Genomic DNA, 25255 nt, shown 5'->3' on the forward strand with positions numbered 1-25255 from the left:
ATTCTCCCTTGTCCTATCACTATCCACCCTAGTAAACAGCCATTCCCCCTCCTGTTTATAAGCTCTCTTCAATTAGTGGAAGTCTCCCCAGAGCCTTCTCTTCTCCAAGCTAAAACCTTCACCTAACTTCACAGGACTTAATGAAGGATGGTCATGGAAACCTGTAGAGGCTGGAGGAGCACACAGCAAACTGCACCACCAAAACTGTGTGCTCTTATACTGGCATACCAAGCAAAATTGTGAATAGAGCTTGTGACAGTGTTTCTCCAGATCTCAGTGACAAAAGATGTTTTGAGAGCACCAAAGAGTTCAATAAATCCCTGTGCAGCCCCACCACCACAGGAAGCCACCTTGTTCCATGGCAAGGCTGACACCCCTGGAGATCTGAAGGTCCATCACCTTCCTAGCATGTGAAGAATTGACTCGAAGGTTTTCTCAGCTCTGAAAGAACATGTATTTCCTTTTTGGACCAACTCTTTATTCTAAAATAGCTCCATGTTCTCTTAGCATATACAGTGCTCTCGGTGATTTACAGCTGCTTGTAACAGAAGAACAGATTCCAAGGGGAATCACTTTCTGACTAAAAGTGAACATACATGTGCAACCTCTTCACTTTCGGAACTGTCTTTCCTGTCTTTTTCAGAACTCCATTCCTCACTCCCAATTTCTCTCCCTGAAAAGGGAGGGATGTACGATGGCACAGTGAGCTCCAGCTGGGGAACCCTCAGATTGGTGAGCATTGGCAATGGGAGATAACAGAAGAGGAAAGCTTTCATTTTATACAGCTTGTTGTTCCCTACATTCTTCTATGTTTCTGGCAATTTCAAACACAGGGTAGCAGGGCCTGGGTAACCCTTTCAACCTGACACAGACTGGTTGTTTTTCATGTTCATGAAGTGCTTAGGTGATGCTTCAAAGCTGAAACATCCAAAGATACCACAAGAGACACAACATATTTTATTTAGAGTCACATTAAGATTAAAATGGGACTATTGGGGAAGTACAATTGAGTGTGGTGGAGATGGGAGGTGGAACAAGGACCAGAACCTTACTCTGCTTCCTCTGGATTTCTGAATCTGAAGTTAGACTTCAATGGAAAAAAAGATACAGAGTGGTGTGGGTGGAAAATCCATGCACTGTACATTCCAGATCTACTTACTGAGCTAGTGATTTCCCTTAGGCACACCCTCTCATCACATACGAGCAATAGGCTGTTACTAGAGGAAAGTTTTCAGTCTAACACAGAATAACTGTAGGCTCCAGTAATTAAGTGTTGAGATAAGGCACCTCTTACAGAATTACAACCTGTGAGTTATGAGCACTCTTTGATGTAGCTGCCATACAAATCCATTTTGAAAAAAATTCTGAACAACATTAAGTTGCCTATGGCTTGACAAAGCATTTGCTAACTATGGTATGCACATTAAATTATTCTGAAAAATAGTCAATTAGCCATGGCACACAGCCAGCAAACATTCCTGGATCCTTTGAAATTTCTGGAGGAAGCCAGAAGATGAGCTGAAAGCTTCACCTCCGTACATCTGAGTTCCAATTACACATCTACACCCCTCTGATTGAGGAAAGCATAATTTTGATTGACAGAAAAATGAAACACTTAGCAATCAGAGGGACCACTGAGCATCACGAATGGTCACCATGTCATTGGAAAACTGCTAACTGATGCTTTTACTACATTCGTCCATGAGTTGAGGTAAAAATCAATATATAATTTTATAGGAAAGACAGAGGAAGGACAATTATTATGGCATATCAAGCTACACAGAACTACATGCTCTTCCCACAGTGGCAGTATTTCCCATGATAAAGATACTGGCAAAAAGCCTTTTAGGAAATCTCAACAATATGGAGAGCCTTACAAGTCTTCCATTCTGAATTAGCATTTGTGTATCAGGAAAACATGGCTTTTTCAAGTCTGTCCATTTCCATCACAAAAGCTGGACAGATAAAAGGCCTGCATGAAGATTTTTTCCCCTCTCAGTATTTTCAGTCCTACAGAAAGCTACAGAGGGACACCTACAGAAGAATGTGACAGTTTCAGCTGGGATGGCTGTAGCACTGTGGGAATGTTGGAAGAGCCTTCCAGTGGGGTTGGAGCAGAGATGGACAGAAAACTCCAGCTGCTGACCCATACTATGTAACAGAAAGGTGACATCATCTATTCTCATCACAGCATAGCTGTCCCTGTGGGAAGATTTTGCTACGGCAATTAACTTGAGCTCCAGTCCTTGAATGGGAAATCATGAGTTCAAAAACTTTGTGCCAGAAGAAATGGTTTACGCAAGAAGATGAAAACACATTTACTAACCCTTATTATGTGATATGAATAAATAATGTAAGAACAAAATAACATTTATATGCTACAATGATAGACGTGTGAATGACAAACTCAGGAAAATTTCTCTGGAAACAAGAATAAAGATTATTTTGAAGGATGAAAAATTGAAGATTAAGTCAGAGGATGTCAATCTATGTAACAGGAGCAGAAGTAGTCAGTGTTTCTTTTGTTTAACTGAAGGCTACTTGGACTCAAGTTATTCATTCTAATTATTTCTCCATGCTCTAAACCAGACTCAGATTTTCAATGTTTTTTTCCCTTTGATTCTCCAACAGCAGCATAGGAGACCACTGCTAAATAATCCAATAAATAAATAAAGCAATAGAATCAATTCAAGAATTTGTCTTTTCTCTGCAAATATAGTGAGTAAATACAGCAACTGTAAGGACTGTCAGCACTGTCTCAAGGATTGTCACAAAGCTGAATCCATTCTGACAGACGGTACCACTTGTGGCAGAGCATACAGCCCAGGCAGACACCAGTGTCCCACAGGGATCCACCTCTTTATCTGCTGCTCTTCACTGTTACTGGAAATGGAAGAAGCAGCACCTGTCAAGTGTTCCTCGTACTGGCAGGCTTGCACCTCTGTCCATGCCTGCATGCTGGAATCAGCTTGTTCTTAACAAAAAAGGTGACCTACTTCAAGAATCCAGAAGAAAACACCTCCAGTGTTTCCATTCCTGGCAGTGCTTATTTGCAGACACCAGGAACTTCAGAGTCCCTAAAACTCTATGACAGAAACTCCTACTGAGGAAGTTGAGGCAATCTGCTCACTCGAATTTGCAAAGGTTGGTTGGATGCTGTTCATGGCATTTTGGCAGCTCATCTGCTCCCTCCAGAGGCCAAACATACAAGGGTATTTTGCCTGGGATCCCTTGGGAATAAAATCAGCCAGCTGTGAAGAAGAGTAGGGCTGATAAAGCAGTACAGATGCTAGTGACTGCAGAACAGACTCCTGCAGCACAGCAGCCTTGGCATACAGGTGACAGGCACTGCACTTAAGCTGCCCACTTCTATAATGGGAAAGACTGTACACTTTTACACATTAAGTATTCCAAAAGAAAATTTACTGTTAGATGAGTGATGTAAAAATAGGTCCCTTAATTAGCTATCAAGTCCCTTTCTGCTTCTTACGAAGTTTTCCTTTCTTGAGCTAACATCCTGAATATAAACAAAACCACTCTGCAACAGTTCTTTCTTTCTACAAACACATTTAAGAAAATAAGAAACTAACTCATAGGACAACAAACACAAAGTGCTAGATGTCAGGCTTACCACAGCAGTCAATCAAGCGTGCAAACTACTGGTACCATGGTGCTGACATCCTGCACATTACATACGCAAGTGAGAAGAAGAGACTGGTTACTCAATTTGATCCTAAATATTCGTTGTTTTTTTTTTTGTCACACTAGGCATTGAATGTCCAAAAATATAATCAGTGTAATTAAAACAGCTGGATCCCAAAGGTAGCCCATGAACAAATGAGCACTTGAAAGGAGAAATAAATGTTTAGATGCTTCTAGCAGTGCTCTACTGCTAGTACGTACTTCCTAGATGGAGTTACATGAAAGCTCTCATGCTTGCAGTTGGCCTCCATTTAGTTGATAGTATGATTGTAAAAGATCAACATTCAGCACTACATTTGATGGGCAAGATGCAGCACAAGCAACCAGAGCTCATCATAGAAATACTTACTCATGCTTAATGTGATAAGGAGAGGGAAAAGGAAAGGCATCATCCCTGCTCATCTCTCCTCTTTCCCAAAGGATATGCACATCCAGAGAAATAAATCCTTACGATTCATTTTGTGTCAGAATGAGAAAGCATTGCCTACAATGACCTTCACAAAGGACAAAAAAAAGGCACCAAGTTTAAAAAGAAAAGATATTTCAGACAGTACTATTTCCCTCTTCCCACAGACCTTCTAAGAAGGCTGTGCTTACTTTAACTTCCAAGTCCTCATTTCCATGAAGCAGATAAGCTACCTACATGGCACTGTGTTTACAGGCAAAAAACTAGGTCTGAGCTACTAAGTCAGGTAAGAGAGGTTCTCAAGTCCCACAGCATTCACGTTCAGTAACAGCAAATGATTACGGTCCAGGCTGACCGCTCCCATTGTTGAGCAAGTTTCAACACTGCATCTCAGCTGGAAACATTTACCTCACAGCCCCAGGGGGAAACAGTTCCAGCACCAGCTCACAACCCAGATAAACCACAAGTCCTATCATCTCGTCACGAAGAACCTGGTCAGGAAGAGCCAGGTGCCATACGGAGCAAACTGCCACCCTGCCATCAGCATGCATTTGCTCACGGCCTTTGTGTGTGGAGCCACTCGTACGTGTGGTAGCGCATACAGCACACAGTAACCTATACTTACACATATAAACTGCAACAAGGAAACAGCAGTCAAAGAGGCATGGATTACCAGTTCCTCAATTGCCCGAGGAAGGAGAGCGGTGAAGGTTTCTTTAAAACCACATACATTTTTAAAATGAGACAGTGCAAAGGATTAGGGTGGAAAAGCACTGGGGCTGCCCAAGCAAATGCTGCCACTCTAAAAGGCCATTGAGACAAAAGATTTGGTACAACAACAACAAAAACTGCTTCAAAGTTTTAATCACAAAACTCTCAGTGGGAAACAGAGAACACAAAGTTTACTCTTCAATCGCAGGAAATCCATGTTTTAATTTCTGTGTTAAATTTCACGCTACAGGTAGAAAAGCCAGCAGCAGTTCTCAAAGTCAAACAAGTCTTATTAAAAAAATTATGTAGAAATGACCACCTTTCATGGCGTCAGTCAGCAATCTTGCAGTCCTCTACCTGGCAGCTGCTGCCTTCTTTGCATGTAGACACTGAAATCAAAGCTCCTTGTGTAAGCAGCTTTTTACCTCCAGAGGAAAAAGAGACAATATAAAGCTGCCCAGTTTGCTCTGTGAAAGGGGTCTGGCAGTGGACAGAGAATGAGGACATTTATTTGAGAAAGACCAAGCAGCCTACCGTGAAATCAGTGAGATGGTGTTGAGCCAGAGCACTAAGAAGAAAATCACAGTTGAATAGGAATCTTCCTAAAGAGCTCTGCAGAATTTTGGGTGGGCCCAACAGGAGCTTGTGACCAATAAAGGCTGGAAACAATTCTGTGAGGAACACAATTTCATCTTTGCCCCACAGCTGAAGCATCTTGTTCTACCAGAGAATTCTAGTACAGTAAGTACTAGAAGTAAGTTAAGTAACTTTACTTAACGTGAAGTAAGTTTCTTGCAACAGCAGCATATTTGTTTCTATTTCCCTCACCACTGACAATGTACTTTACACTTTTTCCTTATATGTACAAAAGTGTTTTTGGCAAGAATAAATTCTGTTACTTGCATCTTCGGCAAACATTCACTGTAATTTAATCATCAACTTCTCTGCTGCCACTACTGCATAGAAATCTTCTGCACCACGCCTGGTTTTGGGAGTTTCTAGACCATTTTCAGAGCTGCTCGATGGTCTGTTCAGTATTGAGGAAACCAGTAAGCCAGGGAACAGCTTATAAACCTCACCCTGAAACTTTACAACTTGTATGTTGATTCACTACTGAATGTTACAGACATACAAAGACAATCTTTATATACTTTAATATCAGGGCAAGAGGAGTGCTATGTTAACAGCACATTTTCCCGACATCTAGCAAGTTCTTACCATGAGTTTTTAAAATCCATGTAATACTTGCCAAAAGTACTCAAGACTAAGAAATAGTTACTGTTGTATGATCTTCTCTTAGGAATAATAGATACTGTGAAGAAGGAAAAAGATAAAGAGAGAAAGACAATTTGTGGGAATTTAAACCTAATGCAGAAATCCTCCTTAAAAAAAATAATCCCATAAAGCACCGAGGCCGCTCCGTATCTACAGACATTTTGTTTTACCTATTGGGGCAGTCACTGTACAGCATACCAAAAAGACTGTATGATGAACATGAGTTTCAAGAATCAGATTTTTATGGCACAAAAGGAATTTTTCCATTAACCTGCTTTCAGAGTTGTTAAACATATAACTGAAGACAAACAAACTAAGGCTACCACAAAATAATATTTTCATGATGATGTTAGTCTTTATTCAGCTTTAACTGACTCCTCCAGTCCAAAGGCGGAGAAGAATCTTTCCATTACTTTGTTTCAGCGACTCATTCAGGATGAAAAGATTCTTTTCCTACGTTTGACACAAATTTAATTTCTCATTTATATCGTTATTCAGAGTTCACATAAGCTTTAATGTTGTACCTTAGGCTGCATGGACTTTAAAATAAAACTCTACTCTTAACATAACCCTTTCTATAATGTAAAAATATTCTACACGCTTAACATATCATGAATGTTAACCATTTGCTTTGGGGAAAAACTATTTTAGCTTTTTTTTTTTTCAGTACAGAATCAACTGCTACTGGTTTGTATGAACGCATCCCTGTTATGCTGGGTGCCACCCAGTGCTCATCTTCCACAACTACAACTTAGCTACTGAACACACAGAAGAGCTAAGCATACAAGACAGTTTTTAACAACTGCAAATTTAAGATGCTGCTTATGGTTCATTGTTACTTCTCTACCCATCCGCTGTGGCAAATTTGCTTCTTTGAAATTATGAGTGTTCTTAATTATCAAAATCTGTATAAAAATAGCAGCATGCTACGAGATGTGAAGAGCAGATTCATGCATTATGAATTAAAATGCAGATTTCTGCCTTTCTTTTATATTATCAAAATCTTTTAAAGTTAATATCAAGGCAAGGGGTATAAGGACAGACACTGCATAGTACATTTTAATACTAATCTGAACTGGGTATTTAATCAAAATTCATGATAATTACAGGGTAAACAATTTTTATTTCAAAATACAAGTTGAACTGGTATTGTAGTGATGAAAGCACAAGAGGGGAAAACCAGAGTCTTTTACAGCCCATGTCTCTGTATCTCACTTATACCCGGAGCTAAAAGCTCTAATTGGTGAAGGGAAAATATTTGTGGCATTTCATTTAACCTTTGTGATAATCCAGCATTATCCATTTCTAAAGAAATATAAATACTTTAAAACAAACATTGAAAATAAATCCTTTTGATGTAACAAACTACACTCTTTACCAAGAATTTTCCGTCTTCTTAAAAGAAAGGTACTTCACCCAAAAAAATAATCAAAATATCAATGTAGAACAATCCTTGGAGGAAGAAAGTTGGAATGTAAACCTCTGTTCCAAACTAGATCTGCAAAATAAAAAGAAAGAAAAATAATTTTATTCACACGTAGCTTTCATCAGCTCTGTCTTTAAGCTATTTTTACATCTAAACAGGAAATTTCCTGAGCTCCATACAATAAGGTTTTTCCCTCAGCTTGCATCTCCCCTTTCTTAACATGTGAACAATTATGTTCCTCCTATGCCCTCATCACCAACGTGATGATACTATGGTTACGTAGAACAGCAGAGCCATACAAGTAGCACAAGCATAAAAAAGCCCCTAACTCTCAAGAACAGAAGCCCAAACAGAGTTTAAGTCTAACATCCCTAAGCACTGACTACTCAAACAAGTTCAGTGGCAAAATGAACTTTTCTAACCATTCTCCTGACATAAGCAACTATGGAGAGGTTCCACCAAGTCTTTCATGTTGACTATGACTTTCAAAGCCATACATGATTCCACGTAGACTGGGATGATCCTCAGAGAGATTACTCTTATTTTGTTACTTCATGTCTCTTCTTTTCTTACAGCATGATATTAATACTATATAACATACCTGAGAAACCTGAAAATAATAATAGTTGCTCACTTTAATACATTATCCCACATTGTGATCCATTAGTTTGCAAATTGCATTTTTGCAATATTCATACAGCAATTTATCATGTTAAGATCTTACAATGGCTCCTTTATTAAAAGCAAACATTACTACAAAGTGTTTCCAGCTACAGTAAGCTCAACCACTGACAGGTTCAAAGTGCATTTTTCAAAAGTTTGAAGAAAAATTCATCAAGATTTTGGATAGTTTGAAAGAAGCGATTGAAATGGAGAGCCTCAACGAGCTCAAAATAATGTAAGCATAAGGAGAATTGGTCATATTACCAACTCAGAGAAACGACTAAAAAGATGAAGACTTAAAGCATAAGACAATAACTTGAGTGGTCTATCCAATTAAGTTAACTCACTAGCTCAGTAAGTTACTAATTATCCCCTGAGCCAGCTGACCCTGCGCACATTCTTAGTGCTGCAAAATGAAGCACAGCATCCTTGAAAAGACTTTATAGCAGATTATGATTAGAATTATAATACATTTTACTACTATAAGAGTACATAGTCAGTTACTGCTTATCACAGTTAGTGATAAGCACTGACAAGTGAATGTGACAATCTGCAAATTCGTGATTACCATTAACCCCACTACTGCTAAGGTGCAGCTTTTATGATTTTTAAGAAACACAACATGGGGCAAAACCAGAGATTTAAGATTTTTTTTTAAAAATTAAAACAACAACAAAAACCCCACAAAAATATTTCAGTTGTTTCTTACTAGATGGTGAAGTTGCTAAGACTACAGAGAAATCAGGAAGTTGAAAGCCACATTTTTGATGCAACTCCTATACAAACTACAACCTGCTCCATAAATGTGTCCAATACAGTTTGCAATCACATAATCCTTGGCTCATCCTGCTTCAACTGAACTGGCCAAATCTGCCCTATTTGACATGGGAGCTGACCCACAAGTCTTTGTGCAGGCTGCCTGGGATGTCTTTCTAGCCTAAGTGATCCTAAAAGTAAGAAATCCTAATAGTCTGCTAAACCTTTCTATATCATCTACTTTGCTTTCCATCATGAGCTTATTGTAATGAGCTTACAGTTCAGAGACCAGTACCCGAGGCTGCATTCAGCTCCTTCAATATTCAGCTGTGTCCATACGTCTAGTTGGTGAGTCCTGTAATGGTAACTCCTCCCCCATACATGCATGTACACACACACACACAACCACTTGGATAGCCACTGCCACCTAGGGCACTCTGTGTCCTTGGGGTCAAACGACTTTGACTGTGAGCACCTTAAGGGTAATGAGAAGACTGCTCAAATTTTAACAGTATGAAACTAAATACACGTACTTTGTGTAGAGATAAACTAGAAGAGGAACACAGAACAGAAAAGAGAACAGAAAGCTGGTGTGCTCATGTCCACACTTCTTTCTGAAGCAGTCCCTGGGTCAAACATCTGCCAGGCTTGTCTGAGTAAAAGCATTCAAGTGCCTTACTCCAAAAAGGATTCAGGGGGCTGAGGAAGTGAAGGAACAAGTCCCTGAAGCATGTAGATACACCAAGCACCACAACACTCTTCAAGAACAAAATCCTTGACAAGGTAAGCTATTCTGAACACTCGTGTATAGTTTTACTTTCTCCAAAAAAACATCGAAAGACAGCTCGCTGTCAAAGATGAGAGTTTTAAATATATCATACGGAACATGTCTACTACTTACATCATCAATATCTTCATCATCATCTCCAATATCATCAAACTGGATTTCATCATCATCTCCGGGACCGAATGTGTCTGTTTCATTGATTTTAGCTAAAAAAGCATCCAGAAAGTTAGGGAGAGCATTCATACCGAGTCAAGATAGGCTACGTATTCTGGTCCAACTTGAACTTCCAGTTTGAACTGAAAACGTTCCTTACCATGTTCTGGAAGCTCCCCATATGCTTTCAGACTTCTGGCTTCATCTGCATTATACTTTAGAATAACATCAGCTTTGTTATCCTAAATAAGAATTTATAAGAAGGTATTAGGCACTTACGATGGAAAAAGAAACTCCCTAAGAAGTACATTAAACTAGTAACACCTGTATTACTTATAGAACAGTAGTATTTTCTTCCACCTTTATCTCTACTTTTAATGCTGAGGTAAAAAAAATAAGTGCTCTTTGTAGAATATTTTCATCTGTGCTGGGAGACACTCAATTTTGTTCTGCTAGCAGTCACTTGAGAAGCCTGGTTTCATGTCTTTAAAATTAATCTTCCCAGAACATGCATAGGGAGGTGTTTGGTGGTCAGTAAGAAAATGTCAACATTTTCTAGTTTTAAGCAATTTAACACATGCAGTGAACAACATCTTGGATGTTTTACCACATCTAAGCAGAATTTATCCACTGATGACAAAATACTGAAACTCATGAAAAAGCATGTAGCCAATGAAAATTTACATTAGGTAAAGTTAAACTTGTAGAAATAGAATAATGTAAGTAGAAACTAATTGGTGATTAAGAGGCTGGTCAAGATAAATGCCACCACCAAGGATGCAAAATTCTGATTACTGCAACAAAACGTTTGGTGCTTGGTTCCATCTTCCCTATTTCACAGGACCCAAGCCTCAAACAGCTACACCTGGAAAAAAATAAAAGGTCAGGTGTGACGCTAATAAGGCCAGGGTGACTGCCAACAACATGTGAAGGAGCAATTAAATTTGGCAGAACAAGTTTAACCAGGATTTGTCATCTACTCAAGACAATCTCTGTAACGTGAGGAAATGAAAAATCCTGATTTAGCATAACCAAGCACAAATTCAAGCAAAATTAGATGTGGTTTTTCTCAGGATGCCTGCTGTAACTTCACACTACACAAAGCTGGTTGTAAGCTATTTCAGTGACGGACCGCATCGAATGCTTACCTGGTAGTCTCGTAAGCCAACCAATATAATATCAGAAGTATTTATCCAAACCTGCAAGAGTAAGCATATGCTACGTTATAGGAATTCAATTTCTTGTTGTATAATGCAAAACTCAAACACAACACATTTAATTTTACTGTACAATGTTAAGCATTTCACTACAGTCACCATTTTCACTTTCTACCCAATAATCTGGAAATCCTAACTTTCTATTTTCACTGAAAAATCAAGCACCTAAATACTAGTACAAATATTATTTAGCAAGTTACGGGGCTATTATGAAGGTAAATCAGACTTCTTTGAAGAGCTTCTAGCCAACAAGGTGGTCATTAAGTCATTACTTCCCAGAGACCAACAGAAATAACGCACTGAGCCACCCCTCCGAGCTGAGCTCCGCAACAGCCAAAAAAGTTGGTGAAGGAGGTGATGAAAAATCAGTCACAAACCCAAGAAAACAAATGAAGCTGCTCCTAGTAACTGGCTACAGTAATCCATCAAACCAAAGCCCTCAGAAACCTGCAGAACAGGATATACTGATAGAAGTGCACACGATGGTCCTATCCCACAGCAGCTCGCTTTCTGCGGATGGAGAATGTCTCCATTTGGACTTGCTTCCGATGTGAGGAATAGCCTTCTGTGGTGACAAATTAATTCTGCTGTAGGCAACATTTATCTGTGAACGTTCTCCATCACCTTTAACAGTTGGAGCAGCAACACATTGCTGGCAGCCTGCAGGGCTCACAGTGATTCCAAAATATGTGCAATGATCGGCCCCTGAGAATTAATGGGCAGAACAATCCCGAATGAACACAGCGACTGCCTCTTCTTACTGGGAACAGAATGCGAGAGGAACACCTGCGTACCACACAGCAGCAAAGGACAAGGCTGTAACAACCAGAAAGGGCAAGAGATGGCACCAAACCATCCAGAGGTGCTGAAGTTAAGACTGATAACGCATACACCCTCCTGGAGGTAAGGAGTTTTGCAGATCAGCTTTGCACTAAAATGTTTTAGGAACTGACGAAGCAGACAACGAAGGGATGGCATCCGAGAGGCCTGTGGAAGCTGTAAGTTTGCCCCAAGCCCCTGTCAGAACTGCTCTCAGATAAGTCACCCAGTGAGAGGATGATTATAAATAATACTCAGTTCTTCTCCAGTACAAAGAATAAGCTAAGCAAGGTATCAAAACATGATTCAAGTTTCCATCATATGAAAAGCTGGCATTTCATAAGCAGTCTGATATCTCCTCTGAGGTACGTGCATCTGCTGAGGGTAGCCCTTCAACTCTGGAGCTGCACTCAAAAACCAGACTGCCTATTTTTGTGCCCAGACAGTACAGATACAAGAAAAAATAGTTTACTATTAAAAACAAAATTTAAGTTGTTAAGTACAGAACAAGAGTTATTATTTCTACTGTAAAGAGCTAATTACTTTTTTCGTTTCCTTGCAGTTACTTATCATGCATAATGCTGCTGTTTCAGAATTACCTTTTTTCTTAGTTTCCCTCTGATATGACATAACCTCTTCACGCCATCAAAACACAATGCCTCCAGTCTTCCATTGCCTAACATCTTGATCACCTGGGCATACTCTGAAAGAGAGGGTAAGAGAGAGCAATAACCTGGAGACACAGAATAACTTGTATCATGTAACCAAATTCTGCTGTAACATTTTATCATACACAAACCTGGAGAGGACCTCTCATCAGCCACACTGGCAGCTGTTCTTGTATCCTTCCTGACACTGACATGAAAGCACTATCACAAGCGGCCACTCTTGGTTGCATTCATGCTTTGGTTTCCTCTAAATGCTTCCTAAAGATAACTTTTAGAGCTAATGAGTCACGCTCAAGAGTTTATTACAGCAGCACAGCTCCTGTCCTGCCAAACCCCTATGTTACCACCGATAGCAGAGGAGGATGTGCTACATGCTGGGTACCCCCACCACTACTGCCAATCCTTTCTGCAGAGACTCTATGGATACAGCTGTTATTCTCAAAAACTGTCTGAAAGGCATCCCTGTAAACACAGGCTTCACCTCGAAGCTGTGTAGATTCTCTCCTACACTCTATTAAAGTTTGCAACATAATGCATTCCTATTTAGCGGAAAATAATGCGGCTTTTGAGAATAATGTTACCCGACCATCCCTGCATGCAAAGAAAATAAATATTCTCAGTTAGAGTCAGAGTTACATTTCAATACTCTAAAATCTTTCCATAGCACAGGATGGACCGTCCAGCAAACCACATGATGATATTACAAACTGTGCAGATCTCATTACATAGATTTTGCTTGGGAATTTAAAACAATTTTAAATTTTATAGGTGCATCAAAATCAAGCCCTTTTTGCTTACAACTATCGCGGAATATGAACAAGAGATTAAAGAAACACATTCAGCTGTCCCTGTCTGTGCAGCAATTTAAATCAGTACTTCTCCAGTGTTTCTAATAAACTGTGTTTACCCGGTCCCAGTGCTTAGCTGCTGGCTAGGCATGCGCTCAGGTATACGTGAGCCACAGCCAGAGCATGACATGCAGGACAGGGTGAGCCAGAGGGCAGGTGAGATCACTGCCATCAGAAGGCAGAGGACAAGGGAATCCTGGCCACCAACCTCCAGCTGAACACTTCTGTTGCTCACTGGACCTGACAACACCACAGAAAGGGCTGCACCTCTTGCTCCTGCTCTAGTAGCTGCCAGGTATCCCATCCCCAGCCCAGCAAGTTAGTGAAGCCAACAAGGTTCAGTGAGAGAACAGAGATTATGTTTTAGCCAGGTCAGTGACTTCAGAGATTCCACAGAAAACCCCAAGAACCATACAGCTGGCAAAGAACAGGCATTGGGACTGTGCATCCAAGGGACAACCACCAGCAGCAGGGCAAGCTACACACAGAAACCCAGGGGACACCTATCTTTATTCTATCTTTATTCCCCACTGCCTTTGAGTTCCTCAGACATCCAGATACTATCTTTGAGTACCAAATTCAATGTGCAGGATCTGTGGTGACAGGACAAGGGGAAATGGTTTCAAGCTCATAGAGATTAAATCAAAGAGGCTGTATTTAGGTTAGAAGTGAAGAAAAAGTCTTTCTTTTACAGTGATGGTGGTGAGGCACTGGCAGAGGATGCCCAAAGACGTGGTTGATGCCCTGTCCCTGAAGACATTCAAGATGAGGCTCGATCAGGCCCTGGGCAACCTGATGTAGCTGTGGTGTACCTGTTCATTGCAGGGGACTTGGACTAGCTGGCCTTCAGAGATCCTTTCCAACTCTAAGGATTCTATGAATGTATGCGACTCACTACCTGACCGAAGCAACAGCACTGTGACACCACACTCAGAAACTCACCTTGCCCATCTTCCTTGAACACCAACTCTCTTTTTTCTGACTCATTCTCATTCTTACCTCGTCTTCTGTTTTTACCTCCTTTACCTAAAAGTTACAAGAGAAGAAAAGAATACACGTTACTGCCTGTCAACACAGTAAGTTAATCAAGGGGACTTTGGTGCATTTTCTACATGTCAATCTTGAGCGCCTATTCAGATTATAACATTTTTATTTTTAAAGTTATAAGCAGGTGGCAGTACCCATCAGAAGAGCAGAGCTGCAGCTGTTTCAGAATGGCCTGGGTTGAAAAGGACCACAATAATCATCCAGTTTCAACCCCCCTGCTATGTGCAGGGTCACCAACCACCAGACCAGGCTGCCCAGAGCCACATCCAGCCTGGCCTTGAATGCCTCCAGGGATGGGGCATCCACAACCTCCTTGGGCAACCTGTTCCAGTGCGTCACCACCCTCTGAGTGAAAAACTTCCTCCTAATATCTAACCTAAACCTCCCCTGCCTCAGTTTAAGACCATTCCCCCTTGTCCTATCACTATGCACCCTCGCCAACAGCCGTTCCCCCTCTATCGCAGCCCTGAATGCCCATAACGCCGCGCCGCAATCCCACGCTGTATGACGGCGCTATTTAAAAGGCACACACGTGGCGACGGGATCAGGCAGCGTTCGTGGGGATGCGGAGGAGCGGTTCGGTGTTTCCCACCCCCCGTTTAGAAGCCCGCCGCCGACCAGCAGCGGGCCGGGATGCGACAGCGCTCGCACGGAGGGGCCCGGCCCGCCCTGCCCGCCTTCCCCCGCAGCAGCCCCGTTCCACAGGCCTCCCACACGCCGCCGGCCCACGACCCGCCGCGGTGCGAGCAGCGGGTGCCGGCCGAGCTGCCCGTGCTCGCCGTGGGGCCCTCAGCCCCCTCGCAGCCCCGCACGGTGGCACCGGGCCGCGGCGAGCAGCACGTGAGAGGCGGCGGCGGGCGGCGAGCGAAGCCCAGGCCTCCGCGGCGCGGCCGCTCCCGGGCCCGGCTTCCCGAGGCGGCGGCGGTGGGGACAGATCGGGGGGAGGCCTCACCTTTATTCTTGGGCATGGCGGCGGGCGCTGCGCCGCGCGAGGCTGGGTAGGGGCGGTAGGGCCGGTAGGGCCTTCGGGCGGCTCCTGCGAGGCGGAGGCAGAACCGAGCGGCGGCTGCGCGCGGGCTGAACGGCGCGGCCGAGGCTGCGGCTCACTCGTACTTTCCTCCCCCACGGCGCCCCCCGGCGGGTCGGAGGACTGGAGGAGTCGCCGCCGCCTTGCGGCGCCGCTTCCCCTGCTCTGCGCACGCGCACCGTGGGGAGGGGCGAGAACGCGCGCTCCTGGCGACCGTCAGGTCCTTGCTATGGCGTAGCGCCGCCTCCGTGGGCGGTGCGAAAGGCGGGCGCGGGCAGCGGCAGCCAATCGGAGGCTGCGAGAGGCGGCTCTTGGCGGGAGCGGGAAAGCTCGTGTCCCCGCCCCGAGCGACATGCGCGGATGGGAGGGCAGCCAGCGCCCGGCTGCGGGAAACTCCCGGCCTTGGTTGCGGGGAGAACAACGCTGCCACAAGCGATAGGCGACAATCCTTTACCGAAAGGACTGTTAAGCAGTGGAATAGGCTCCCTAGGGAGGTGGTTGAGTCACCATCCCTGGATGTGTTTAAAAACCATTTGGATGTGGTGCTCAGGGACATGATCAGTGGAGGGTTGTTAGTTAGGGTAGGATGGTTAGGGTGTGGTTGGACTCCATGATCTTTAAGGTCTTTTCCAGCTTGAGTGATTCTAGGATAAGCTGTTACAAAGGCCAAACAGTGAGTGCTTATGATATCTCATATAATATATGCAAACATAGGTCAGTGTTAGTGATCAACAAGCAACAGCTTTTATAATGAATAAGTTACCAACAAAGCAATTTCTTAATATGTTTGAAAGTTTATTCGCAGTAGAAATCTTGATTTCTTTTGAAGACTACAAAACCTGCCAGTGGACAGGAGTACAAGCAATGATCTCTCTCCAGAACTGCTCATAGTTACAACTGGAACAGTTCTAATTACACATCAATAACATGATTGGAACACTTCCTAGATCAGACTCTGAATAAAACAATCATTTAAAGTATTCAGTACATTTTTTTTTTTAATTTTAACTAGCATTTCAACTCTATTATGATAGCAGTGCCAAGCATCTAACAGATGCTATTGTAATGGTCTTGCTTAAGGTACAATACCACTGACCTCCAGGAATAGTACCTTAGACTCATGTGCCATGCTGAGAAAACTAGTATAAAGTATGATTGTACAGAACTGTAGAAAAATATTTTATCTGTGATTTTGTCATTTTTTAAAAATGTTTTAAGTAGGCTCCCCCCTTCCCTCCCTCCCCCCCTCCCGGTTCAAAATAATTACATCCCTCATAAGTACACCTTCCCTTTGATTAGGTCAAGAGTATCAAGATAAAGCTAATTTACATCATTTTCGTAAGTGAAAATTCAGCTATTACCCATTGCTGCTTACAGACCAGCATCTCAAGTCCTTTCCTTCCAATAATAGAAAAGCACAGCTTTAGTTGGTACACCACATTTACAAAGCAAAACACACACACACACACACACACACACACACACACACACACACAAACAAGCCCGGACACACAGTTCTATTTTCTTATGTCCTTCTCTCTTTAGACAAAAGTTTTAAATAATCTCTTGAACAAAACTTGCAAGGAGTTTTTCAATGCTATAGTAATGATGAATCAAGAACTTTGCCCTTACTGGATATAGATGGCATTTCATAACTACTGCAACTGCTCTCTCCCCTCTGTTTCTCTCATGCTCTCAAGTATAGTAAGTGGTAATCTCAAATGAAATATGACAGGTGGGAAAACCCACCTGTATCTGCAGTTCTCCTTTTTCTAATACACCACAGCTTGGTATCCTACAGACAGCTGCTAGCTTTGCACCACCCAGCAGTCCAGCAATGAATGTACACAGTGTCACACACGCTCAAGTTCTAAAAGAAAGGTGCAAGGACTCAAAGAAGCATTACGTGGATTTCTCTGTAGCTTCTAATAACTGCAGCTACAAAACAAAGCGTGACAGTTGTGAGCACGGCTCCAAAACCAGAGGTAAGGTACTTAAAACACATGAGCCAAGCCTGACAAACATCTCACTTGTGAAGATGGGCCACTTCCACCTTGGTTTAGAAAATAACTTAAAATACAGTAACTCCAGACTTCAACTCACTCTAGCTGTTACACACTGAACTGTTTTACTGGCATTTAAAGGTCCATCTTGTGCTGCTGTATACAAGATGGTCTACACTAAAGGACCAATTTACATGAGAATGTGGGTATCTAAAAATGCAGCAGTCAACACTGCTTGTCTGTTTGGCTCATGACCAGTGAGCCTAAGGGCCACAAAATATTGCTGAAATGAAACTATTGAAAATTTTGTATTTTTTTTTAAACATAGACGTTGCCAATAGAGAAGCATCTTAATACTTCCTTTCGGCCTCTTCTGCACCAGCTACCTATGTATGTGCACTCTGAGAACATGGGAGTAATTCCTTCCTGAGCTGAAATGTCATTATTGACACACAAAGTACTGCCAACCCCCTCATTCCAACAGGACCCATTTTAAATAACTTGCTGGCTGGACATGACAATCTTTGGGTTAACACCCGCTTTAAAACAGCTCCAGAAGGTGTAGTTTCTAGGATGTGATATGCCTGTTCTTACAATCAGTTACAGAACTGAAAACATGTCATCTGAAAGGCAAAAAGGTTTTTACTAAATACCTCTGGAAATGCAGACACTGTCAAGCAAAAGAAAAAAAAAATACAAATCAAGATAGCGTTTTTTAGCCTCCAGTCAAAGATGTTTCTTGAACAAAGGGCAGATGCATCTATACAGCTGAAGGAAACTGCAGTACTAGAGCACCAAGGGAAAAATACTAATTGCCATGAAGAGCTGTGTGCTTACATTTCTAGAATCTACAATAATTTAACTACCGTTGTTTCTAGAACTGATTCCTTAACAATTACAGGTAATACATGAATCTGACTGGGACAATTTTTCATAGTTAATTATAATGACCCTTTCTTAGCACATACAGATCAGGATGATTCTCCTCTCATTTTATTTTGCCTATCGAAGTGATCTGAGGAAAAAAAAAAACGGAGAAAAGCCAACAGAACATTGGAGTCACTGGTTTGGCAACTGTAACAAATGCAGTATAAACCTACTTTTTCTGGGCTTACTAGTGGACATCATGTTTTGCTTTATCTTCAATGCTGCCTTTTTTTCTATAATGCCAAGATTCATTGAACAAATCCTCTGCAGCTTAAACGAAAGTCACAGAATAGAGCTAAAATATTAACAACAGATCATAAGCATAAACAATATAGAACTGTCCTCTATCAGAAAGTATTCAGCAATGATTCCTGAGTCCAGAAATTAGATGGGGGGAAATAAAAGGGAGGAGGTGGGGGCAAAAGACAGTGAAATATGGAACAAGTTATCTTTTTTCTCCATTATATCATCTACGTATAGATAGCATGGTGAGAGATGCACTGTTTGAATTTTGAATACTATAAACAGCATCCTGATTTTCCTAACATGACATGCAGCGTCAAAAACATGGAAATGTAGAAAAAACATAGGCAAGAGAAATACATATTCGTAGTATTACATTCAATAGCTGTTTAACAGTCAGGCTTCTTTTAGAGCTGTCCAACATTACTGATTAATCCAGGTGAACTGTTTAATCAGACTTAATTGTTAAAATGATTAATAATATCTAAGTAAAACAAGGCATGTATACATTAAAGAAAACAGCACAGAAAAGTGCTGCTCATGAACTGTTTACAAAAACATACAAAATGTCAGATGGCACAAAGTATATAGTGCTAATATAAACAGATAGTTTAAGCTAAGTGCTTAACACAAACTGTCCATCTCTACCTGTAACAAAGAATGTTTCAGGGGACAAAAATATTCCTTATAAAAATAATGCTATGTGGTGCAGAGTGCTTTATTCAGTGTATTTTTGACAGAGGTGGTATTTGTAATTCTTCTGGTTTACTCAATTGTGGACATGATTGTTTGCATTGTGTTTCCACTTTTCACTCCATTTGAAGCTCCAGTAAGATCAGTAACTTGCCATCAACAGTTTAAAGCGAGAGTAGATGAAAGCAGTAGCAGCAGCAGGAGCAGCAGCATTATAGGTACCAGCTGGGACAGAGTGTGCTTGCAGGTATCTGTGAGATATGTGCTACCTGTCGCCATGATTTGTGCTATCATCTTATACCAAGGTACCAAATATCTGGTTGAGGTCACTTCACAGGGCTGTTGAGGTAATCTTTTTTATACCTCTCCTCTGAGCAAGGGTAGATCGGCCAACTGGCTCCAAAACTGGTGACTGATTACGATTCAAAGCAGAGTAAGTTGCTGCCATTGCACCCTGTTGTGAGAATGTCAGAGAGGAAAAGCAAGAAGAGTTCATTATGTATATCACTCACATCAGAGATTGCAAAGCAGTAAGTGTCAGAGACTGACGACAAGTTTTAAATTCTAGTCTTATTTTCACCTACAAAACAGAAACACACTGCTGCATTGTTCAAACAGCAGCAGCGCTGTGTGTGAGTTTTGTAGTGTAATAGTTTTCAGATCAATCTGAAGCTATCGTATCCTGATAAAAAAAAAAAAAAAAGGACCCAGAATGTAAAAGGAGTACAGGAAAACTAAATTTTCTCTGTTCTTGATGAGATAGTTAGGGAATTAAATCCCATCAGCGGGTTGTCCCTGCTTGTCATTCGCACAACCATTTACATTTTCAACATGATATTTAAAAGTCACCCACATTACTCAGCACATGATTTTACTGGCTTTTGAAAACCTCAAAGTTGTGAGCCATGGGATCAGAATCTGCTCCGCTTTCCACTTGTGATTTTGGATGCCAGAAATTCCTAATAACTTACACAGAGGGATTATATTATTACATCATAATTATATCATAATTATATTTTTCAGATTCCTTTCTTGTTGCTTTTTTTTTTTTTTTTTTTTTAATGTATTTCATTGTACCTTCAGTCCTACAGAGGAGTAGAATTAAACTTCTGGTTACCCACAGCTCCTTCAAAGTGAGAAACTATAACATGGCCACAAACCAAGTCATGTTTCAGACCATGGTGTATGGAACAGATATCATATTAGCACTGCCATTTCAACTCCCCTTCTCTATCTTATACTGTGGTTGTGAATTATTTCATTTCCCATTAGTCAATGACACGCCTCTCTGAAACTTCAAAATTAAGCTATTTTTTATAGCTCCCTATAGTCCCTAACAACATTTTCACTATCAGAAAAATGATTTCTATCCTTGTTTCTTAAGGAAGATAAGTTGACTAGTTCAAGTGTACTAACTTGAAGAAAACATAAGTCTCCGTCAAACATTGGATTTATTCACAGCAAATGAGTTACTGTTGTATGTTATAAGATCACTTTGTGTCTGAAAGCAATTTGTAGTCATAACTTTTAAAATTAGAGAAAAAAGTTCTACAGTAATTAAAAAAAACAACAATCTGTTTACTCTGATTTTGGCCAGTTAGACAAACAAATATCTACTTGCCTTCACTAAATGGGGAGCATCCTGCCTGTTCAGCTGGTATTGAGGCAACTGGTCACAGTGAACTATCCAGGGATGGCTAAGAACTTGGGCTGCAGTCAGTCTTTGATGTGGGTCAACATGAAGCATTTTTGAAACAAGGTCCTGTCAGTAACGTACAAGGAGACAATCTAAGTTGCAGTAGCACTCCAGCTTTAAAAATGATAACAGGTCAAAATCGAAAAATTTCAGTAGCATAAACATTTGTTCATAACATCATTTTGAAGCACGTGAAAAGCTGCCTGACGATGCTAACACTATGTCATTTCGTTATGTAAGTTAATTAGGCAACACAGGTGAAAAAAATAACAGAAAATAGAGATGGCCCTTCCCCTTGCATATCTCACCTGCGTCCAATAGTCTTCTAACAGCTGTGCAAGCTGAAGGTTGAATGTTAGTACTAAAGAGAATAAACAGCTCAAGTCCTAATAAGAGAGTACGAGATGAACTGCCTCGGATAACTCTGAAGAACTAGCCCAAACACAAATGTGACAATATTAATTTTTCCTAGCCTAAACCAGTGGGAAATACAGTAATTGTTACAATATTTTCACTACCCCAATTTAGGATTTCTGAAATATTTTTGAACGTCATTTTTTGACATTAAATTTAATTACAGCCTTTCTTGACACAGATGATTGCACATGTATGAAAATACACCATCTTTCCAAGGATGCTTGTTAACAGCTATAGTATAAGGCACATCTAATTTTCATCCTACATGCAAGTGACTGTTGAAACTGAAAAGGATCATAAACAGAAAAAATTCTAGAAAATCAGCTCAGTAGTTAAAAATAACAATGGGTAATATTTATAATACATGATATGATACATACATCATCAGCAGTGTATTTAATTGAAGTATATTTCTCATCTCTCACAGAAAAAAACAAATATACTTGCCTTAGCTGTATCTGAAACGGTGTTCCAATAACCACCGCTCAGAGAGAATTTTCCACTACCTATCCGGGCCAAGATCTCCTCTGGAGTATCATCAGGACCATTTGCAAAAGGAGTGTAGCTATTTAACCAAACAATTAAAAAAAAAAAAAAAAAAAAAAAAAAAAAAGATTAATAGGAAAAAAAAAACCAGCATAAAATAACCTACTTAGCAAGTGCAACAGCAGCTATCTTTTAAACTCGTGGAACCACTGCTGGATTAGTTATTTATCACCTTTTATACAAATCATTTCTTTTGCATACATAAATGTATTTCTACTGCATTTATTATTCCTTAAGAACATCACTTCAAACTATCCAGTAGCTGATTTTTCCTCACAACTATGCTTTAAAAGCACTGCAATTGCACTTGCAACATATCGCCTTCAAAATATATGCTGTTTAATCAGCTAACTCTAACATGGAAAAATAAACAAAACAATTTTCACACCTAAATCACAATAAAGCAGAATTTAAACACCTGAAACAGACGAGGCATCAGTTCCTGCAAATTCTATTGAAGTTGAATTGTTGAATTCTATTGAAGTTGTAATTGAGATTAATCAGTGCTCCTCTAGAAACACAGTCACAGTGGGCTCACACACACTGTTCTTGTTTGCTATTACAGAGCAAAGGAAGTGAACAAACGAAAAACCCTTACCCAGTAAGCATAGTATAAAGCAGAACACCAAGACTCCAAATGTCACACGCAGCATCATAACCTTGCCTCTTTAAAACCTGAGGGAGACAAATATTTTTTCTACAAAAAAGCGCTTAGAAATGCTTTGGTTATCTATTAGAATACCAAGATCTCAGATTCTTAAATGCTTTTAAGTTATTTCATTTGCTGCAGAAAAACGGAACAAACACCTAACTAGGTGTGTTCCCATCAAAAGAAATCAAGGCACATAAGCTATCGTGGTGTTTACCTCTGGTGCAACAAAATTTGCTGTATAACACGGAGTCATCAGAAGGCCATTTTCTGCTCGTAATTGTTTTGCAAAGCCAAAATCACAAATTCGAATGGATTCTGGATTACCAGATTCATCAACATAAAGAATATTGCTGGGTTTCAGATCTCTATGGACAACCTAGGAAAAAAAAACCAACACAAAACAAACCACAAAATACAGTAAGCTTAAAACAGGAATAGGTTTTTTATTTTAATTACCCATTCTAGTTAATACCTGCCGTCAGTAATCATTGTCCAATTTCCAGCTTCTTCTATCAGCTCTAGCATTCTGACTATGGTATCTGGAGTAGTGAACATCTCATTTGGAAACTTCACCTCCCCTTCATTCTACCCCTCACCAAAAGGAAGAGGAACCCAGCAAAAATAAGCTTAGTGCAAAACTTTAGTTATGCAGACAATTCAAGCTGTCTTGTTTTAATATGCATACTGTACTTACAAAGCTCTTTAGATCAGAACCTGAGAACTGGGGCTTCAGAATCGAATCGAAGGTTCCGGGGAGACCTTATAGTGGCCCTACAGGAAAGCTGGGGAGGGAGTTTTTATAAGGGCATGTAGCCCTTATAAACAGGACAAGGGGAAATGGTTTTAAACTGGAAGAGGGTAGATTTAAAATAGATATTAGGAAGAAATTCTACACTGTGAGGGTGGTGACGCACTGGAACAGGTTGCCCAAGGAGGTTGTGGATGCCCCATCCCTGGAGGCATTCAAGGCCAGGCTGGATGTGGCTCTGGGCAGCCTGGTCTGCTGGTTGGCGACCCTGCACATAGCAGGGAGGTTGGAACTACATGATCTTAGGAATCCCTTCCTACAAAAGGCATTCCATGATTCTGTGATTCTCTGGCTAGTAGTATCTTTTGAAGTAATGAATTTCTGCAGCTACTGGAGCACCACTCTACCATATAACTACACATTAGTTACTACTGGAATAACTTTCTATAATTTAGATTATCTAAACTGAATAATCTCAATGCAAACACCTACGTACTGACTGAGGAGCAATTTTAATACAGAATGTTATAATCTCCAAATGAGCTAACGTTTCATAAAGGCTTATTCTAGCTCCCCAGTGCCTGCTTTTTATGTATTTGAGATGTAAAACACTTGAGAAAAATAGTAAAATCTGCCCAAGTTCTAGAAGAATTAATCTGATCTTATATGAAGCTATGCTGTAATAAGCCTAAATAAAACTTGTAAAGTGCAAGGACAGTCACTGAAATCAGATGGCATGTAATAGCTACTCTATTTTCTGTAAAAGACAAATTAGCTAAGGATTCAAGAGACACAACTCCACGTATAGAAAGGAAGGAGTACATATGGCTCAAACCATATAATGGATTTAAACTTCTACTGAGAATTTAATTAAATATATGAGGAAGGCCTTAATATTTCTGATTGTCTTATTTTATGTATTTAATTCATATTAAACATAACTCTCCATAGTTAAATAGAAGGCTCACTTAACACTCAGAAAAGATCATGGTGAAATATTTTAAGAATGTAATCAGACTAAAATGAGAAAAAAAAAACAACATTCCTAACAGTAAGCTACACAGATTACAAACTATAAGCTAGCAATGTTTCAGGAAATACAAGATGAAGTAGTAAAAGACTGCAGAGGGTCTGCAGATCCTACAGCCACTTAAGAGTGAGTCTACATAGTAGAGACTTTTCTAAGCATGTAAACTTCGATATTCCTAGATTTAACAAAAGATTTAAAATTATAGAAATAAGCATCTTCGAAGCCAAAAAGTAAAAACTTCCTTAAGGAATTAGAGTTGTAGAACACCAAGGGGAACATGGCTTGAGATGTCAATGTATGAAAGAACTGACTCCTGACAGCGTCATTTTCTGGAGATTAGAAATACTTTTACTCTACATTTTACTCTGATCCAAGAGAGGCAGAAGAAAAGTTACTCTAGTTTTATTCTAATTGTTCTTGTTTGTTTTTTTGAAATAAATCATAAGAGGAAGAAGTGGGCAATAAAGGCAGCACAGAACTGTGGATTTCACAGACTGGGTTGTTTTTTTTTGTGTGTGTTTTTGTTTTGCTTTGTTTCTGTTTTTGTTTTAATAAAGGGAAGCAATTCAGTGCAAGAAAGAGTAACAGTGTAGTTCAAATCCAAACCCCACAAATAAAGCAACATAGATGTTAAAGAATAAAGTACCTTCTTGTGCAATTCTGCTTTCCCAAAAGTGAATTTTAAAAAGATGTCACATTGTGTAGATTAACATTTCAACCAGAAATGACATTTTATATTACAGCAAGAGACAACAGCAAAACAATATTAAGGACACTCCAGCATTCCAGTTATTT

General features: G+C 40.4%; 2 protein-coding genes across 2 annotated transcripts in view; both read right to left on the reverse strand.

Moving 5' to 3' along the window:
• Positions 1–7586: 7586 nt before the first annotated feature.
• EIF1AX (eukaryotic translation initiation factor 1A X-linked) lies at positions 7587–15446 on the reverse strand (the record flags this gene model as incomplete). The annotated part of the gene is made up of 7 exons (XM_079547787.1): positions 7587–7592; positions 9757–9932; positions 10040–10121; positions 11028–11078; positions 12515–12618; positions 14374–14457; positions 15431–15446. The coding sequence occupies 7 exons, from the start codon at positions 15444–15446 to the stop codon at positions 7587–7589; spliced, it is 519 nt and encodes a 172-aa protein (XP_079403913.1).
• Positions 15447–19702: 4256 nt separating this feature from the next.
• RPS6KA3 (ribosomal protein S6 kinase A3) overlaps positions 19703–25255 on the reverse strand; it is a gene marked incomplete at both ends in the record, with an annotated part of 66694 nt that continues 61141 nt past the window's right edge. The window contains 5 exons of the mRNA XM_079536090.1: positions 19703–19825; positions 20993–21133; positions 21932–22049; positions 22629–22705; positions 22897–23058. Of these exons, the coding sequence (XP_079392216.1) occupies positions 19703–19825; positions 20993–21133; positions 21932–22049; positions 22629–22705; positions 22897–23058 (621 nt within the window). The remainder of the gene's footprint in view (positions 19826–20992; positions 21134–21931; positions 22050–22628; positions 22706–22896; positions 23059–25255) is intronic.

The sequence above is a fragment of the Tetrao urogallus genome (genome assembly GCF_951394365.1).
Source record: "Tetrao urogallus genome assembly, chromosome: 1".
In the NCBI taxonomy this organism is placed as follows: Eukaryota; Metazoa; Chordata; class Aves; order Galliformes; family Phasianidae; genus Tetrao; species Tetrao urogallus.